This window comes from Mobula birostris, chromosome 17, assembly GCF_030028105.1.
Source record: "Mobula birostris isolate sMobBir1 chromosome 17, sMobBir1.hap1, whole genome shotgun sequence".
NCBI lineage: Eukaryota > Metazoa > Chordata > Chondrichthyes > Myliobatiformes > Myliobatidae > Mobula > Mobula birostris.
In genome coordinates this window covers 24,780,680-24,801,781 of record NC_092386.1, presented here as the reverse complement: position 1 = coordinate 24,801,781, position 21,102 = coordinate 24,780,680, and the positions used below count along the sequence as shown (strand labels likewise).

The 21,102-nt window shown below is 38.4% G+C and overlaps 1 protein-coding gene across 5 annotated transcripts in view; it reads right to left on the bottom strand.

Annotated features, from left to right (window-relative positions):
- Window positions 1-21,102, bottom strand: part of ythdc2 (YTH domain containing 2) — a 115,899-nt gene that overhangs the window by 56,823 nt on the left and 37,974 nt on the right. For 4 of the 5 annotated variants that reach the window (XR_011889512.1, XR_011889511.1, XM_072281400.1 and 1 more), the window contains exons 16-25: window positions 16,397-16,484; window positions 16,230-16,310; window positions 16,062-16,144; window positions 15,167-15,272; window positions 14,762-14,881; window positions 14,265-14,537; window positions 9,229-9,355; window positions 7,083-7,288; window positions 5,767-5,962; window positions 3,487-3,596 (exon numbers count right to left, since the gene is read on the bottom strand). Coding sequence is in view for 3 of the 5 variants with exons in the window: in XM_072281400.1 (XP_072137501.1) it covers window positions 3,487-3,596; window positions 5,767-5,962; window positions 7,083-7,288; window positions 9,229-9,355; window positions 14,265-14,537; window positions 14,762-14,881; window positions 15,167-15,272; window positions 16,062-16,144; window positions 16,230-16,310; window positions 16,397-16,484 (1,390 nt within the window). In the remaining 2 variants the exon portion in view is untranslated. The remainder of the gene's footprint in view (window positions 1-3,486; window positions 3,597-5,766; window positions 5,963-7,082; window positions 7,289-9,228; window positions 9,356-14,264; window positions 14,538-14,761; window positions 14,882-15,166; window positions 15,273-16,061; window positions 16,145-16,229; window positions 16,311-16,396; window positions 16,485-21,102) is intronic. The other variant, XM_072281401.1, reaches the window with a different exon arrangement.

Sequence of the window (21,102 nt, the reverse complement as noted above, 5' to 3'; positions counted from 1 at the left end):
TCCAAGGCAGAGTACAAGCAAATGGCAGGATACTTGGCAGTGTGGAGGAGCAGAAGGATCTGGGGGTACATGTCCACAGATCCCTGAAAGTTGCCTCACAGGTGGATAGGGTAGTTAAGAAAGCTTATGGGGTGTTAGCTTTCATAAGTCGAGGGATAGAGTTTAAGAGTTGCGATGTAATGATGCAGCTGTATAAAACTCTGGTTAGGCCACACTTGGAGTACTGTGTCTAGTTCTGGTCGCCTCACTATAGGAAGGATGTGGAAGCATTGGAAAGGGTACAGAGGAGATTTACCAGGATGCTGCCTGGTTTAGAGAGTATGCATTATGACCAGAGATTAAGGGAGCTAGGGCTTTACTCTTTGGAGAGGAGGATGAGAGGAGACATGATCTGGGGTGTACAAGATAATAAGAGGAATAGATAGAGTGGATAGCCAGCGCCTCTTCCCCAGGGCACCACTGCTCAATACAAGAGGACATGGCTTTAAGGTAAGGGGTGGGAAGTTCAAGGGGGATATTAGAGGAAGATTTTTTTTACTCAGAGAGTGGTTGGTGAGTGGAATGCACTGCCTGAGTCAGTGGTGGAGGCAGATACACTAGTGAAGTTTAAGAGACTACGAGACAAGTATACGGAGGAATTTAAGGTGGGGGCTTATATGGGAGGCAGGGTTTGAGGGTCGGCACAACATTGTGGGCTGAAGGGCCTGTACTGTGCTGTACTATTCTATAATAAATCAGCTATGATGGAATGACAGAGCAGACTCGAAGGGTTAAGTGGCCTAATTCTGCTCCTATGTTTTATGGTCTTACTCTTACCAGAGTTCTTGGAAATTTGAGGACATGGGAAACGTTATGCAGTTGGATATTGAAGCAGTTAACTTAGTTTGCTTTGCTTTATCTTAAAGAATTAAAAACATACATAGGGTTTTAAGCTTAAAAGCACATTTCAGAGTACAAAGTCAGCATATCTGAACTTTAAACAAAAAGGATTATATGAATTAAAGATATAAATTTTATTGATCTCCAGTTACTATTAGATCTGAAGGTACAGATTTTATTTGTCAGCTGCTCCTAAAACACATTTTATTCAATTACAATTATCAACATGCATTGTTTAAACCCAATCTACTTTTATTTGCACAAACCTATATATTAAAAGAAATTCGGGTTTCAGTTGATGATATACAGGTTGTAAAAAAGAAACTTAAGCCAATGTATCTTTTATACTAACCCCTTCAAAGATTTCTAGCTTAAAAATGGGATTTCCAATGCAACAAACAGATCAGCACGCAACACAAGTCATTTAATACATTGCCTTTGAGAAGCTGGCAAACAGCAAATCAGATATTCAGTACTTCATTTTCAATAGGGCAGACATGGCAATCATCACTTATTATCAGAACTTACCTCCTTAAGTTGCATCAACCCAGGACAAGGGTATTGAATGTGAATCTGCAACAGTTCAATCTCTGTACAAAAGCTGCAAGATTCAAGGCCATTGTTATGATCCTCTACCACAGCCCTTTGAACTTTGTCTATGGGTAGTCAAACCATACACTGTGTGCTCCTCCTGCAACTGTCTGATAACAGTGACTGCAAATCATTGCAGTAATGGCTATCTGGAGAAGACAAATCTCAGCGTTGTATTCTGCATGCATACTTTGATAATAAATTTAACCTTTGGACCTTTGAAAACTGCCCAATTCAAAATTCAGAATAACAGTTAAATGGAGGAGTATAATAAGCAACAGCTGGGTTCCACTTCAAGATTTAGGGTTTCAAGTAAAAACAGTGATCATAAAATATAGATTAGTAGATGTCCATTAGTTCTGCAAATACAGTTTCTTCAGCACAAAAAGTCACGTATTAGTATAAAGAAGAAAAACACACAGTTCTCCACATGAAAATCAAATTAGATTCCAAAATAGCCCAAAGATCATTGATTCAATTATCATTTGATTTAAACATTCTGCTTAGGACAATTATCCATTTATGCCAATTGAAGTAAGTACTCCATCATATAAAGAAGCCTGTGAATTGCCTATATAGGCTAAGTGCAAGGATTGGTTCTACATATGTACCGTGGAGAACATTCTGACTGGTTGCATCACTGTCCGGTATAGAGGGATCCATGCACAGCATCAGTCAAAGCTGCAGAGGTTTGTAAATTCAGCCAGCCCCATCATGGGCACTACCATTGAGGACATCTTCAACAGGCCTCAAGAAAGCAACATCATCATTAAGGACCCTCACCATCCAGGACATGCTCTCTTCTCATTACTACTACCATGGAGGAGGTACAGGAGCCTGAAGACTGACACTCAAAGTTTCAGGGACAGCTCCTTACCCTCTGCCATCAGATTTCTGAATGGACTATGAACCCATGAACACTACCTCACTATTTTGCTCTTTCTTTGCATGATTTATTTATCTTTTATATATTCTTATTGTAATTTATAATAATTTTCATGTATTGCACTGTACTTCTGCCACCAAACAACAAATTTCATAACATATGTCAGTGATTTGAGAAACCCGTTCTTTGATGAGGGAGACGAGGTTAGAGTTGGGTGTTGCTTTTAAGAATTCATGAGAGTCCCAGGCACATCAAGATAACCAATGGCAATCAGCAGCTGCTGCTGGGAGGGCCCACCAATGCTTTCATCATCCAGTCATTAATACAAACTGCAAAAAGTCAAGACTATAGCACCAAATCATGTTTACATTTTGCCAACCAGATAAAGATCCATTACTGCCTACTCTGTTTCCTGTTAACCAACCAATCTTCCACACCATAAACTTCTACTTTCCATCAGCAACCTTGATGCTGCACCTCATCAAACAAGTTTGTGGCCTGACACCTTTATTCTCAACATGTTGCTTCTTCAAGGAACTCCAATGATTTAGTTAAACTTGATATTTCCTTTCATAAAACCATGGCGACTTTGATCAGTTGCAATACTTCTCATCATGACTTCGAATATATTTCCTATTTCACACATGAAACTCACTGGCCTGAAAGTAGAGAATCCCTACTTTCTGATTATCTCCCTTTAAAAAAACGAGTTACATTTGCTATTTACCAATCTAATGGAACCTTCCCCAAACCTAGGAGATAATTGAAAATTAAAACCTTTGCATCATCACATGAAGCAGTTCTTAATACTCTATGAAATCCATCAAGAACCTGAGAATTGTCAGTCCACAACTCCAACTGTATCACTGACTACTGAACTGCAAGCTTGACCTGATACCCTGATAGCTTTACAATTAAATGTACCGAAATCGTGAGATTTTACTTTAAAAAATGCAGAACAATGGACTTTTAGATTGCAAATTATTTTATATAAAATGCAAAATCAGAATAATGTCTCAAAGGGTGAAGTTACAGTGGAACAGCATGTTCCTAAATCAGGTTAGCATGTGTGTTCACCAATAAATCAATAAGTAAAGTCAACAAAAAACATTATTTCATAAATTACTTACTTCTGGATCTATTCTAAAATTCAGCCATTCTTCCAGTTTCAAAGTTGCCATCTTGGAAGTGGATTTGTCCTCCATTTCACTGTCACTACTGTCATTGGTGACACCATCTACTACACATAATATTGGATGGAAAATTTGTAATAAAGAGTCTTTTGGTTTCTTCTGCAGAAACTGTGGTATGAACTAAGCTTAATATATTTCAAGTACTGATATGAAAAGGTTATCATAAAATGTCAGGCTTGATACAGCAAAAGCACCCTTGTGGGTTCATCCCAAATGAGCACATAATCTAAACTGACAACTCAGCATGATACTGACAGAATGCTGTTACAGATCACATTTATCCAATTAACATTAAGGCAATGCCCAACTTGCTGTCTCAGTTTATATTAAGAGGCAAAATTGAATTCTCTGTTTTATCCAAACATTAGTTTCTCAATCATTTGGTTATCTCCCTGCTGTTTATGGAACCTGACATATGCAGAAATTGACTTCGGCCTTCCCACTCATTACAAGCAAGGCTACAGCACTGAAATATACAAGTGTAAAGTGTTTTGAGATGTCCTCAAGTCATGGAAAAGCCCTTCCACACTGCTTTGTGACAACTTCTGTTGTCAGAAATTGCTTTCTCTGAACTTGATCCAGAGATTCAGAGAAATTGTGTTTTTTTTAAATAAAAGTTTACAAAAAGCTTGTGAATTAACTTTAAATTTTTTAGTGAAAATAATGGGTTTATGGTAACATTTCTGAGTTCAATTGTTTTTTAAAGAAAGGAAAAACCCACAAGATAGATCAGAGTGACATACGTTCCAACCAGCTAACTGCAGGGCATACATCAGCATGGTCTAGTAACAGAAAACTCTGCTCTATCCACCGGGGTGATCTTGAGCTTCTGTTGCTTGACACTTTAACTCTCAATCCCAATCCCATTCCCTTTCTGTCCAGTCTGTCTGTGCCCTCCTCCAATGCCACAGTAAGGCTCAATGTAAACTAGAAGGATAACATTTTATCTGTCAAAGCACATTGCAACCTTCTAGAATGAACATTGAATTCTCCAGTGTCTGATTAACTCTTCTTTCGTTGTTTCCCAATCATCATGATTGTCATTTTCTATTTCTATTACAGTATATGCCTTGCTAGCAATCAATATCTATGCCTCACATTGCCCCTTCTGTCGTTCGCCTCACTCCTGACCCCAAGTAATGCTTGGCTGAATTCCTCCAGCACCTGCTTTTGTTTCAGGATGATCCAGATTTGCACTGCATCTCAGCACAGAACATGCATGTCATGTCCAGGAGAGAGATCTGGCCCAAATGTCTTACTCCACGTTATCCTTCAAATTACAAAGCCTATAAATTAGGATCAAAAGAATTCTTCATGGCTCCCATTAAAACAAAATTTCCACATTAGCAGGATGTTGTACAAAAGATATAAAATATGTAGCACATCATCTTTATGTTAACAGATAAGCAAAATTCCATGGTGAAACATTTAATGATAATTTTTGTTGAAAAATGGAAAGTGAGTCTTCTTCAATGATTAAAGCTCACAAACAAAAATTCACAGCAAATGGCAAAAAATTTGTCGTGTGCACTTGCTACTATTCTGCTTCTGATTTGATTATAGTCTCAATCTGATGAAGAAATTACAATACTGAAGCACACTTTCTTTTCTCAGCTTTTACTCTTTAAATCACAAACTAGATTTGTACACTGATTTCCCCCCATACATTTCTACTTTCAGCTGTGCAGACACACGTAGGTCTAAGCACCATCCCGCTAGGAAGGACAGAAGAAAATCTCAAGGTGTTTATGGATGAGGAAAGACATAAAATTTGCATGACTGAGAAATTTAATTGCTTCCTTATTACCTTAAATGCCGTTATCTACACTAATCTACATCTAATTTTATCTGCCTTTGATCTCCCTACTTGCAAACCAAATTCAACCTATTTGTGACCATTGCTGCTTTCTTGAATTCAATGTTCACCTCACTTCTGACCCCAAGTAATGCTTGGCTGAATTCTTCCAGCACCTGCTTTTGTTTCAGGATGATCCAGATTTGTACTGAATTCACAGTTAAGCAGAAAAGTTCAAAGAATGATATAAATTATTATTTAATTGTTTTTAAGCTATAAAACACATTGCAAAGAGCTCATACGCCTGGCTTCAAACAAATTTTATTTGCTCTTTAAATTATACTTGGAGCTTCTTAAAAATATTCCAGCAATTTAAATAGTACTTTATTTACACCTAAAATTTATGACTATGTGTATGTTACCTCCAGTGGAAGAAGGTTCTTGTAATGCGCTGCTTGACAGTCGAGCTGGACCACCAAATAAGACCACGGAGATTGGTGTTACAGCAGAACAGCATCGTACATTAGCAATTCTGTGTGCTCTCGTCATTTCATCATAAACAAGCCAATCAGTGGGCAGTGCTTGAACAGCTATAGTTTGTCCATTTGCTGGTGGAATCTGGTACAAAATTGAGTCCACTATTAGAAATGTAGATTTATTATAGCACAAAATGAGGTCCACAGACTCGCCAGCCAATGTAGTTCTGCAGATCAATGTAGTTGCTCTATTCATCACTTGCACCACTATACCCAGCTCCTCATACATAGTCCTGTCAAATCTTTACTCTCAGATATTTATGCAATTCAATTTAAAATCTACCGTACACTTTTTACACACAAATTTCATTTTTTTTGTTGAGATGAGGAATAAAAATGAAGTATTACAGATATTTGTATCCAAGAGATTCTGCAGATGCTGGGAATCTTGAGCAACACACAAAATGCTGGATGAACTCTGCAGGTCAGGAAGCATCTATTCAAGCAGTATAATAATAATAGGCATCCGTTAGTCTCATGAGACCATGGATTTGCGCCTTGGAAGGTTTTCAGGGAGCAGGCCTGGGCAAGGTTGTATGGAAGACCGGCAGTTGCCCATGCTGCAAGTCTCCCCCCTCCGTGACACCGATGTTGTCCAAGGGAAGGGCATTAGGATCCATACAGCTTGGTACCGGTGTCGTCGCAGAGCAGTGTGTGGTTAAGTGCCTTGCTCAAGGACACAACATGCTGCCTTGGCCAAGGCTCAAACTAGCGACCTTCAGATCACTAGATGAACGCCTTAACCACTTGGCCACACGCCAACATTCAAGCAGTATATATGGGGGGGGGAAATAAACAGACGACGTTTCAGGCTGAGACCCTTCATCAGGACTGAAAAGAAAGGGAAAAGGAGTCAGAATAAGAAGGTGGGGGAGGGGAAGGAGTAAAAGCTGGCAGGTAATGGGCGAAGCTATGTTTGATGGGGGGGAAGGGGGTTGACGTGAGAAGCTGTGAGGTGATATGTGAAATAATTAAAGGGTTGAAGAAGAAGGAATCTGATAGGAGAGGACAGTGGACCGTGGAAGAAGAGGTGGCAGGGCCACCAGAATAGGGAAAACTAAATATTTGAGAACAGTGATAAAATCACAATGATACTTCTTTAACTAAATATAGATAGAATGTTGTTTTAATTCTGAGTTTTGACAGATGCTGAAAGACTTCACAAACTAACCTTATAATGGCAAAAAAAAAAGAGGTCTTACCTTCTTATATTGTGGTTGACTAAGAACTGAGGTAGGGTGAAATCTGACTTTTTTCTCTTTAGACCCAGCCAACGTTAAATTTTCTCGGTCAACATGGATGAGATTTGGGTACATTCCTGCAACTAATGCAGCTTTCACCACAGCCCAATTCTCAGAGTTTGTGTTTACATCTCGAATGTCACCTCCTCCTCGTGCCCTTACAAAACCTGGGGAATAATATTTATATTTAAATGGTTAAAGGAAAGCAATAAGTATTGATAATAATCAAGTTAAACTCCAATGCAATATATACAAATGGAATGTTACATTAAAATCATAGAGAGCACGGCAATGTTCACTTGAAGCTAAACAGGAGTTAAGAGCAAATTTAATAAATACAAAGTTATCTTTATTTATTTGAAAGTTGCAACAGTGTATCTCTTGCTTCAGAGAGATCAATCTCCTTACAGAAACACAAACTTTAATCAAACCAAGCAATCAAATATGATGAACACATCCTCAGATTCCTATCAAGAAACATCCATGTACACGGTGTGGTAAGAAGTGAATAATGATTAACGTCCTGGCATTTAGGCATTTAATACCTTGATTCCCAACCACAAATGTGAAAATGGCATTTAGGTATCCAAGCTCTATTTAGTTGATTTAAAGATATAGCACGGTAACAAGCCCTTCTGGCCCAACAATCCTGCGCCACCCAATATGCGACGCTATTACAGTTTGGGATGTTAAAGTTCAAAGTTCAATTTCAATACCTCTGTAAGGAAGTTTGCATGTTATTCCTGTGAGCACGTGTGTTCCTTCTGGGTACTCTGGATTTCTCCCATGGCCAAACATATAGTAGGTTAGTTGGTCATTGTAAATTGTCCTGTGATTAAGCCAGGATTAAATAGGTGGGGTGCTGAATGGTGTGGCTCGTTGGGCCAGAAGGGCCTGTCCCACACTGTCTCTCTAAATAGATAAACAAACTGGTACACCTTTGGAATGTGTACTGTACAGACAGTACATATACATTCATCATAGCTTTTAGGGGTCTGTGGTAGTGGCAATTACCCATTATATATGGTCTATATAATGGGAAAATAATGCTAAGAATGAAGGCAATGCTTTGCCCTCTATAGCCTTTACATTTACATTCTATGTCCCTCTCTTCCCAACTCTCTTATTCTAAATGTTTAAAAATTACTACTGTATATACTTAGAGATTCTGGTTATTATTGAATAAAAGTCCATTGAGCTAAACCATAAAAGTGTGCTGTCAAGTGTGATATTCAAGAGACAGAAATTCTCACATTTAAAGGCACCATGAGGTCTACTTTACACAAACGTACTTCAGAAAAGATAATTATCTCAATATTATTTAATCTGAATATACACATTATCAAGCACCACATTGAACATAGTTTATATAAATAATTTTGAATGTTGATCACAAAATAAAAAACACAGTAATTTAAATTTCAGTAACAAATTCCGTGATGGGTGGAATGCAAGAATGAAGTTAAATACATGATGGTCATAATATTTAAAGATTGTGGTATAGTGCAAATGGTGTTGATGTTTACAGCTTTTGTAACTTAATGTAAACATTGTTTACATTTTAAAATGTAAAAAGGTAAGAATGTTGAAAGTTGTCAGTGGTTTTGTAGAAGAGAGGAAGGTGTTTCCTCTCTTCTTGAAAGTCAGGTGTCACTTAGCAATGGATTTAGCCTACATATATACAAATAAAGGCAAAAATAAACTGCATTGTGGGTATTCAATTGTTGAAAAAAAATCAAACATTGCTTTGGTTTTAAGATTTTAAAGAAAATCAGCATAGCTTGAGATAAATACAGAAAATAAAAACATTTTCAAACAAATTACTACAAATATGAAGAATAATTTTATGACACAGCATATTTATATAAGTACCTATTCTTTCTTTTACAACCATTTTAGAACATTTCTTTGAAAATTGTTTCTGTAATCATGAGAACATATTTTGGGAATGAAAATAGAATAAGAAACTAGAAAGAATATCTTCCAACAGACAACAAACTGTGAACTGCAATAGTGATTAACAGATGATTACCTTTCAGAATATTACTGCAGGCTACTGGTTAATGAATTTGAGCTTGCTTTAATGCCACCCCTAAAATGGGTTTACCTGAAGCTCTGAGCTGTCCCAATAATTGTGTCCTCATGCCAATGATGATTTCCATCGTAGCCTGAGAAAGGAAATTCTTTTCACAGAATGCTCTCTCCCAGCCATCGCTGCGAGCCTTTTGCCAAGCCTAGCAGAAAAAAATATATTTGAAATCAAAACGAATTATCTAAGCATACAAAAAATATAAACTTTCACATTACTGAATCAACAATCAGCAACATTTGAAGTAGCCAAAAGCAAAAAAAAAACAGCATTCTTATTGTTATCATATTTGGTATAGTATTAAGTTTAGAAATGTTCCTCACAGAAAACGAAATATGTTCCTTCTGGAATTGTGCAATAGGGTTGCTACACTTAAGAGTTCGAAGGCCAAAAATAATATTCAAGTTTATTTAGATACCCTGGCAGTTAGAGTATTTTAATTGTTTTTTTTTGTTTAATATGGTAAGAAAGAAAAACACAAGAATTGTACATGGACAAACAAGAGAAAATCTGCAGATGCTGGAAATCCAAGCAACATACACAAAATGTTGGAGGAATTCAGCAGGCCAGGCAGCACCAATGGAAACAGTACAGTCGGCGTTTTGGGCCAAGACCCTTCAGCAAGACATGGAGTTCTGAGACCGTTCTGAACTCCAAGTGATGCATTTGGATCTTTTAAGGGAAAGTAGCATACCTTCTTTACTCAGTATGAATGGTCATTGTAAACTGTTCTGTGATTAGGCTAGGGTTAAATTAATGAGTTGCTGGGCGGTGTGTCTCGTTGATTCAAAGGGCCTGTTCTGCATGGTACTGTAAATAAAAATAAATAATACTGATATAGTTTACCTTCAATCTCAATTTGAAATGGACTAGCAACCTATCGGTGCTTCAAATCATGCAGCTTGCCAAAGTTGCGCATGTTTCAAGAATTAACAAAAATTCAATCTCTGAACCCACCATGGTGGCTTTAGATTCTTTTCCCCAGTTTAACAGAGGTCCCAACACATTTAGACCCACTGTTACACTAAGATAAAAAGTGCCTACCATTTCATGCCCAGACAGCATTTCAGTAAACCTGATCACTTGGCTGCTCTTCTCCTACCTGCATACAGGCAGAGGCTGAAGAGCAAGGTCCAGTGATTAGAACGACAAAGAGGTGGTTGTGGGAGGCAGAAGAGCGACTACGGGATTACTTCCAGTCGGTGGACTGGGCTGTGTTCAAGGACTCAACTGTGATCTGAATCAATGTACCATGGTTGTCATGGACTTTATTAAAACAGTTTAGACTAGTGAGTCCCTGCAAAATCATTCAGTCTTCCCCACCTAGAAGCCCTGGATGAACCATGAGATCCTCAATCAGCTGAGGGCCTGATCAGAGGTATTCAAGTTTCAAGAAGTCCAGGTACAATCTCTGGAAAGGCATCTCACAGGAAAGGTGGCAATTCCAGACTAAACTTGAATCAATGACAGATGCTCAACAGTTGTGGCACGGCTTGAACACTATCACCTCTTATAAAATTAAATCAAGTGATATAGGCAACAACAGGGCTTCGCTTCCAAATAAGCTCAATGCCTTCTGTGCTTGCTTTGATATCAAAAGATGGAGGAACCAACACAAAGTCCCACAGCACCTGGTGATCTGAGGCTGACGTGCAAGGGTGAATCCAAAAAAGCATCTGGTCCAGACAAGGTACCTGGCGAAGTACTAAAGACATGTGCTGATCAACTAGCTGGAGTGCTGAGATCTTTAACTTCAAGCTTCAGCAGTCTGAGGTACCCACCTGTGTCAAGCAGGCTTCAATTACATCAGTGCCCAAAAAAGAACATGGCAAACTACCTTAATGACTATCAGTCAATAACACATCCACAGTGATGAAGTGGTTTGAGAGATTGGTGATGATGCATATCAGCTCCTGCTTGAAAAGCAACTTGAATCTGTTCCAATTTGCCTATCAGAGCAAAAGGTCCATAACAGATGCCATCCCATTGGATCTTCACTCAACCTTTGAACACCTGGACAGCAAGATGCATACGTCAGGATGCTCTTTATCAACTACAGCTCAGCACTTAATACCATTATCCCCTCAGAACTAATAAATAAGCTTCAAGACCTTGGCCTCAATACCTCCTTGTGCAACAGGATCCTCAATTTCCTCATTTAAAGATAATAGTCAGTTTGAACTGGCAACAACATCTCCTCCACAATTTTCATCAGCACAAGTGCACCACAAGCTGTGTGCTTAGCTCCCTTCTCTATGGCTTTACACTTATGACTGCTCCAATGCCATATTCGAATTTGCTGACATCACTGTTGTGAGCTGAATCAGTATATAAGAGAGAGATTGAAAATCTGGCTGAGTGCTGCCGTAACAACAACTTCCTACTCAATGTCAGCAAGTTCAAAGAGCTGATTATTGACTTCAGGATGAGGAAACCAAAGGTCCATAAGCCAATCCTCATCAGATGATCAAAGGTGGAGAGTGTCTGCAACTTTAAATTCCTCGGTGTTAGTATTTTGTAGAAACTGTCCTGAGCCCAGCATATAAGTGCAATTACGAAGAAAGCATTTCCTTAGGAGTTTGCAAAGATTCAGCATGACATCTAAAACTTTGACGAACTTCTATAGATGCGTAGCGGAGAGTATTTTGACTGGCTATATCACAGCCTGGTATGGAAACCCCAAGCCCCTTGAACAGAAAGTTCTACGAAAAGTAGCGGATACGGCCCAGGTAAAGCCTTCATTACCATTGAGCCCACCTATACAAAGCAAGAAAGCAGCAACCATCATCCTAGGTTCTCACTGCTGCCATCAGGAAGGTGGTACAGGAACCTCAGGACTCACACCTCCAGGTATAGGAACAGTTATTCTCCCTCAATCATCATGTGTTTAAACCAAAGGGGATAACTTCAGTCAAATTCAGTTGCCCCATCATTGGAATGTTATCACAACCTATGGACTCACATTCAAGGACTCTTCATCTCATGTTCAAGATATTTATTGCTTCTTTATTTATTATTGTTTCTTTCTTTTTCTATTTGCACAGTTTGTTGTCTTTTGCACACTGGTTGAAAACCCGTAGGTGCAGTCTTTCAATGATTCCATTATAGTTATTATTATTCTACTATAGATTTACTGAATATGTCGCAAAAAATGTATCTCAGGGTTGTATATGGTGACATATATGTACTTTGATAATGTATTTGCGTTGAACTTTTAACAATATTCTTAACGATCATCTCAAATCTACTCCAGGCCGCAAAAACAGGGAGTATTTCTAAATTCCTCAGGCACTTCACAAGCCTTGCCAATGTCCTGAATAATTGCCTCAGGCAGCCAATCTGACTAATCCTAATTCATTTAATCAAGCCTGCAGTGATTTGTAATATACGCGTCTGACAATATAATTGCACTTGAGATTAAAAAGGCAGAACTTTAGAGTTAATAGATTTAGTTCTGCAACATACTTTCATTTCACAAATCTAAAATAGGACTAAAGAAAAATTAGCATGGTGAATGGAAGAATGAAGGATCAAAAAAGAAACCTGTGTATAAGTGAGGTACAGGTGTTCATTAAAATATAGCCTAACCTTATATTTTAAAAAAATCATTGGGCAATTCCTTGTGTTGGCAACATCTCTACTTGTCCTGCACAGTTAAGATCACTGCATTCTTGCAATCTAGTCTTTTGCTCTTCACAGATTTTACTTGCTCTATAACTAACTGTTGTAGCTTTCCGAATCTTAAGCTCTGAAATTTACTTTTCCTTTAAGTCATCTTCATAACCTTCCTCCTCATAAAGATCACTTTTCATATGTCAAAATATCTCCTTTTGTGTCTTTTTTAATGTTCATGTGATAGATACTTTATGTTAAAGGCACAAAGCAAATGGTTGTCATTTTACTTTTATTATCAATTAGTCCAATTATCCAGGAAATAAAATTCTGAAAGAAACAGTGACTTGTATTTGTCCACTCTGATTGTATCTAACCAAAAAATTAAAAGCTGAGAACCTTGCATTTTGTTTGGAAAATACTTCATAACTGAAACATCAACGGGGAAAAGAGGTAAACACTCTTTAATAATCTACCTTTCAAAAATTAATCTGCAAACAGTAATTTTTTCATGATATGGCAAAAGAACTGCACTTAGCTTGGTTCCCTTACTTAAAAAAGTATACCGCAGCATTGTTCTAATGATATTCACCAGGATAATTCCTGGTTTGAAAGAGGTGTCCTATCAAGAAAGGTTGAATAGATTGCATTCTTTGAAGTTTGCAAGAATGCAAGGTGACCTTAATGAAAAATAAAAGATCCTAATAAGGCGTGACAGGATGGATATCAAGATGCTTTCTTGTGGTAGAGTCTTGAACAGGGGCCATAGCTTCAAGATCAGGGGCTAGTTATTTAAAACAGAGATAGGTAGAAATTTCTTCTTATACACTGTACATAAGTGAACTGCTGGAATTCTCTATGGAGGCTAGCTCAGCAGTAGATTTAAAATGAAGGCAGATAGCCTTTTGAAATTTCAAGGATTGCTACAAGGAGGGCAGAATGGAGAGGTTGAGGTCTGGAGCAGAGCAGCCTACTCCCGCTCCAATTGCCCAGTCAGAGAGCAAGATTTATTGTCCTTGGTAATTGACTATTGTTTTGTGCATGTTAGTTGCATTGTATTCACAACACAAAATGCTAATATAATCCATACCAGCTAGGTTTTATTTGTAGCAAAAGTTCCAATAAAATGGCAAAACGTTGTAGATACTCAGAAGGTCAAGCTGTATCAATGAGAAGAGAATGCTATGTATTTCTAAGTGATGGGGCCCAGTGAATTAAAAGGGAACACAGGAAGACGGTCCCTGAAAGCCAGGCACCAAACCATCGAGAATTCCTCACAACAGAATAGTGAATTATCAGAACTTTACTAATTCAGCCAGTAATTTCAAAATCAAGCAAAATAAATACATTTTGTGGTATTAAAAAGGTACTTCTATAAGGTTTTAAACTTCAGATTGTAATTACAAGACAGATGTACCGCAGAAGTAAATGGAGAAGCTCACCTGGAAAGCTCTTAAAAGAGCCATATGATCACTGAATGTTCCTGCAGCAAAATGCTTTCTGCATAACATAGAAGCACGCTTCTGTGAAGGTTGCATTGGTAGGACAAATGGATCGCGATAGGCCAAAGTACAGCCAATAGTGAGAATAGGATCAAGACACTTTAGCACTACAGCACAAAGAACCATCTTTCCCAGATGAGGCTCCACGGGAAGATCTGCTAAGTGGTAACCAAGCTCTGTTAAATCTTCCCAGCTGTCCATGGCATCTATAGTCTAGAATGAAAAGAAGTATAACAAATATGTTCCTAATATTGTATTTTATAAACACGAAAAAGAATGCAGATGTTGGAAATCCAAAGCAACACACACAAGATGCTGAAGGAACTCAGCAAGTCAGGTAGCATCTATGGAAATTAATAAACAGTCAACGTTTCAAGCCGAGACCCTTTAGGACTGTATTTTATATTTTTATTTTAATGATGGTAAACATTTCATACCTTGAGCATCTCAACTGCATTTTTAATTATAAGTGATGGAGGGGGTTCTGGTGCTTTAGCAAGGAAGTCGGCAATAGGACAATTAATTGGAGCTAGCAGTTTGGTATGTAAGCAAAGTTCCTAGGGAAAAATAAAATGCATATTTTAGAATGGTCAGTTTTATGAAGTCTTTTTACAGATTATAAAATTTTTGACAGAGATTGACACTTTATTATGTACACAAGATCATTGAATATCAAATGTATAATTCAATGCCATCTACTCCCAATTGTGTTATTCTGGCAGCAGGAAACTTCTGTGTATTAAAGTTGTGATTGTCACTTATTTCAAAATTAACCACGGTTTAACAATAAAAATTATACATTAGGATAAAATAATAAGCAGGCAATAAAACCAAATTATCACCTGCAGTGGCATTCGTAGCAACTCAGGAATCTGAAACTCCAGAAGATTTTGAAACCGTAGTCTACTAAATAAGTGAAAACAAATTCCTGGTCGGCAGCGACCTGCCCTACAAAAACACACAGAAATATCAAACAATTAAATAAAAGTAAAATCCATTACGTTTTGAACAACTTAAAATTTCATCATTCAAAAAGGCATAAAAAATGAAAATTACTCAAACCTGGCTGAGTAAAGAAAAAAATTATTCATGAGATTTTTCATTGCAATACCATAAATTTAGGTTATAGCTTGATATTTTCTGGGCTACAGGCACTTCCTGGAACACTCTTCCTTGTACCTCATTTTCAGAAAAGCTGAAAATAGATCTGTGAACTCTGGAATTATACTTGAGATGTTCCTATCCTAACCTTTGATGAAAGCAATAATAATAATGAAGAAGCTTAAGAAGGCTATGCCAAGGACATTTCTTCATGGAAGCTCATCTGATGACAATTAATCTCCCTTGTGTCATCTCAAATTCTGCCACTGATCAGTTTTCTTTTTGGTGCTCAAATATCAGTATCTCGCTTCTTTCCTTATATTTAATTCTTATGTTCATTCCTGGATCAAGGCTACAATGATGTTTAGGAAGGAGTAGTTCCGGTAAGGCAAAAGATCAGAATCAATAGTTTATTGATGAATAGGTTTGGTTTAATGGCAATCCAAAACTTTACTCATGAATGAGAGAAAACTGATAGGGCATTAACTGGCAGGCTTAAGCTTGCCTCTTTTTTTGAGGACAAAACATGTAGGCAACTGGTTATATTGTTATATAGATTCCAACATGTGGCTGGTTTGCCCAAGAGTTTTTCTTAAGCTTTAATATTAAATTTAATAAATAGAATAACCATTTTACCTTCCCTTCCTCTGGATAGCACTCGCCTTGGAAATCCACACCATTTTTAACATTGTGACAGAGTTTAGTGCATCAAATGATTTCTGAAACAAAAGTGAAATTGAAACAATGAAGAGTTTCTGAATTCTTCATGCTGTAGAAAATACTGACGTGTTGATTAAAACTTACCTCTTTTACTTTCCCAGAATCAATGACAAATACCACATCATTGACAGTTATGCTTGTCTCAGCAATATTTGTGGAAAGAATCTGAAATAAGATAGATCAATTGTCTACAAGTGAAGGAAAAAATTATTTTAAATGAGTGGTTTTATTTTAAATAACTTTAAACTTACTATTTTACGAACTCCATTAGGGAGACTCTTTAACACTTTCTTTTGGTCAGATGTCTGCATGTTGGAATGAAGCATGAAAATCTGAAATCTAAAAGGGCATATTATTGTACAACTCATTTACATTTATATATTTATATAAGCTATATAAGACCTTGGTCATACCCCACTTGGAGTACTGTGTTCAGTTCTGGTCACCTCACTACAGGAAGGATGTGGATACTATAGAGAAAGTGCAGAGGAGATTCAAAAGGATGTTGCCTGGATTGGAGGGCGTACCTTATGAGAACAGGCTGAGTGAACTTGGCCTCTTCTCCTTGGAGTGATGGAGAATGAGAAGAGACCTGATAGAGGTGTATAAGATTATGAGGGCAATTGATCATGTTGATAGCTAAAGGCTTTTTCCCAGGGCTGAAATGGCTAACATGAGGGGTCATAATTTTAAGGGCTTGGAAATAGGCACCAAGGGGATGTTAGGGGTAAGTTTTTCCACTCAGAGAGTGGTAGGTGCATGGAATGCACTGCCGGCAGCAGTGGTGGAAGCAATAGGGTCTTTTAAGAGCCTCTTAGATAGGTACATGGAGCTTAGAAAAATAGAGAGCTATGCACTAGGGAAATTCTAAGCAGTTTCTAGAGTAGGTTACATGGTCAGCTCAACATTGTGGGCCAAAGGGCTTGTAATGTGCTGTAGATTGCGATGTTATGTATGTAGAGAAATTTTTCCTATCACACCAATACAACATGATGATTTGACAATACATATTTTACTCTGCATATTTGCAAAAACAATTAGCTTGGACTACACAAATAAGTTTGTTTCACTTTTAGACACTTAAAGGCTTCAGGTGCAACTTTGCAGTACTTGTTGTTCTGTTTCTTCCAGGCGTGGTTACCAACCTTCTCAGAGAGTGACATAAACTGGGGTAAGAGGAGTGATACTGCAAAGCAGGGAAACCTGCCAGAAAGGAAAGGTGCAGCAGGACCATCAGCAAGTGGTTCTTTCCAAGAAGGGTGATCAGGGACCAATTTTCCTCTATGTATATCAGTATGACTAAGAACACCAGAGATTCTGCAGATGCTGTAAATCCAGAGTAATATGCAAAATATGCTGGAGGAACTCAGCAGATCAGGCAATATCTATGGAGAAGAATAAAAGGTCAACATTTCAAAGCTCAAGTTCCTCTCCATAGATGCTGTCTGGCCTGTGGAGTTCCTCCAGTATGATTGAGATACTTCACTTCAGGAAGAAGGAAGAACTGTGTTCATAGACCCATCAAGTATTGTGCTTTTGGCTCTTTATGGGCTAGAGCAGAGGAAATCTATAATGTTTCTCAGAAGATCTGCAATAATTTGCTGCATTAGAGTTTACAGGACACTGTTCATTACAGGAAAATAGAATTCTCTTCTCCCTCAGCAGACATGTGCATTTAGGAGGCTCTGCTGACAGTGCAGAATGCCAATGACCACTTCATACTGCACTGATGGCACTGCACTTAACCTCAGCAAAGTATAGCAACAGAAAGAACTTGCAGTGTTCTGCTTCACATAGAGTGTGCAGCCACAACAGAGGCATCGTGACGACATCATGCCAGTATCCAAACTACAATCACCCGGTTCCGTTTTGGATCAGTCTACTCTGCTCTACTCTCAAACTTGAGCAACTGAACCAGACCAATGGGTAGCTAGTAAGATACAGAACAATGCTGATTCCAGTGCACAACTCAAGCACCAGAATTGTGGCGTCTACAACAAGAAGGCATAGGTTTAAGATGAGAGCAGAAAATTTAAAGGTAATCTGAGAGGCAAGCTTTTCCACACAGGGCTATGTGGGTACATGGAGTGGGTTGCCAAAGGAAGTGGTAGAAGTGGGCACAAATACAATGTTTAAAATACACTTGAACAGGCACATGGATAGGAAAGGTTTGAAGGCAAACACAGGTAAGTTGAATTAGCTCAGGAAGGCACCTTGGTCATTGCATGAGTTGGGCCAAAGGGTTTGTTTTTGCTAAACAACCCTATAACTAATGTGAATATAACAAAAGCCATGCTCCCAACTGCAAATTAATACAGAGTGTAAAGCACCCTGGTGAGCCTGCTTGGGAGCGCAAGATGCACACAATAAACAAAATGTCATGATGGTTCAACAGACTGATTTTGGGGTCTGGGGGAATTATTCCAAAAGAGATTCAACAAACTGACCTCATAAAACATAATGGGAAAGGATCGCATTGGAACATACAAAACTCTTACAGCTTTCACAAGGTAGATGCAGTGATGATGATGCCTATGGCTGATGTGCCTAGAATCAAGAGCTACAATTTTAAAGCAAAGAGGACAGCCATTCTGAGTTGAAATGAGAAGAAATTTCTTCACCCAGAATGTTGTGAACAATTGTTATTTTCTACTCAAGAGATGAGCAGACCTAGTTGAAGAATATTTTTAAGGCATAAATTGACATTCGTATATTATGAAGGTCAAGAAAAAATGGATTAGTACAGGAACTAGGGTTGTAAAGAAAGCTTTTGGCACATTGGCCTGTATAATTCAAAGTATTAAGTACAGGAAACACGAGGAAATCTGCAAATGCTGGAATTTCAAGCAACACACATAAAAATTGCTGGTGAATGCAGCAGGCCAGGCAGCATCTATGGGAAGAGGTACAGTCGACGTATTGGACCCAGATCCTTCGTCAGGACTAACTGAAAGAAGAGATAGTAAGAGATTTGAAAGTGGGAGGGGGAGGGGAGATCCGAAATGATAGAAGACAGGAGGGGGAGGGATGGAGCCAAGAGCTGGACAGTTGATTGGCAAAAGGGATATGAGAGGATCATGGGACAGACGGGAGGCCTAGGGAGAAAGAAAGGGGGAGGGGGGAAGCCCAGAGGATGGGCAAGGAATATAGTGAGAGGGACAGAGGGAGAAAAAGGAGAGAGAGAAAAAAATATATAATAATAAAAAATAAATAAGTATGTGGCCCGGATGCTTCACCAGTTGCAGCTTTATAGGAGAGTGAAAAAGAGAAAGCCACTGTTGAAGAAACACTCACATGAAACCTTGGCTAGAGTTTGCCGGAAGGCATGTGGGAGACTCTGAAATCAGCTGGAAGAAGGTTCTATGGTCCGATGAAACCAAAATTGAGCTTTCTGGCCATCAGACTAAATGCTATGCTTGGTGTAAGCCAAACACCACACATCATCAAAAAGACACCATCTCTATCATGAAGTATGGTGGTGGCTGTGTCATGCTACGGGGATGCTTCACTGCAGCAGGCTCCCTGAAAGGCTTGTGAAGGTAGAGGGTAAAATGAATGCAGCAAAATACAGGGAAATCCTGGAGGAAAACCTAATGCAGTTTGCAAGAGAACTGTGTCTTGGAAGATTTGTTTTCCAGCAAGACAATGATCCAAGCACAAAGCCAAAGCTAAAGAGGAATAGATTAAAAACAACAAAGTTAATATCCTGGAGTGGCTACGTCAGAATCCAGACCTCAATACAATTGAGACTTTGCAACTGGACTTGAAAAGGGCTGTTCACTCACAAACCTCATGCAATCTGACAGAGGTTGATCAGTTTTATAAAGAAGAATGGGGAAATACTGCAGTGTCCAGATATGCAAAGCTAATAGAGACCTATCCACACAGACTCAAGGCTGTAGTTGCTGCCAGAGGTGCACCTACTAAATACTGACTTGAAGGGGGTGAGTTAATTATGCAATCAATTACCTTGTGTTTAACAATTGTAATAAATTTAGACCAATTTGTAGAAATTTGTTTTCATTTTAACAAGTCTTTTCTGTTTGATCAGTGTCAAAAAAGCCAAATTAAATCCACTGTACTTCAATGTTGTAAAACAATAAAACATGAAAACTTCTGGGGGGGGGGGGAGGTGAATACTTTTTATAGACACTGTACATGTGATAAATGAATCTGAAAACTAAATCAGCATTCCAAGCAACACTATGACAAGAACCACATTAACATCAACTAATTAACCTTGTGAACTACTTTAATGCTCATCTTCGATAAGCCTTTGCTACATTTACTGAAACATGGATGATGCAGTAGCGAAAGCCACAAATGGCCTTCTAGCATGGCTCTTGCAGAAGTGATCTTAAAAGACTCGGTTTTCAATGATAAGCAATGCAGCAGTTTGGGCTAGCTGGCTATGGTGGAATCTCAGAAGCAGAGATCTAAAGGTAATCAGAAGATTTTTACTACATAAAGCACTGACATTCCCACAGGGTGGCATGGTGCTCCTGGCATTACGTTGCACACCAGATTACAGAAATATTAAAATATCCTCATAGCCCTTTTAAATACTGGTAACAAGAACCACAATAACAGTCTTGAGGGTTGACTGCAATACTCTCACATTTAGAGCATCCTGCTTTTTAAAGGCTGATAGGGAGGAATAGGAATGTGATGGACTGAATAGTGTGAAGCTAACGCAGCATTGAAGAAGCATTTACCAACACTGATTAGATGAAATGAAAACCTTTGCAACACCGCATTTGGATCCTTGGAGCTGAACTTCAAGAGTGATATACACCAATGTCTCTGAGTGCCACTTTGGCTGCATTATTACATTTAGTTTTAGCAAAGCAACACAATAAGATTTTAATAAACTCGAGGAAGTCTATAGATGCTGGAAATCCAAAACAACTCGCACAAAATGCTGGAGGAACTCAGCAGGTCAGGCAGCAGCTATGGA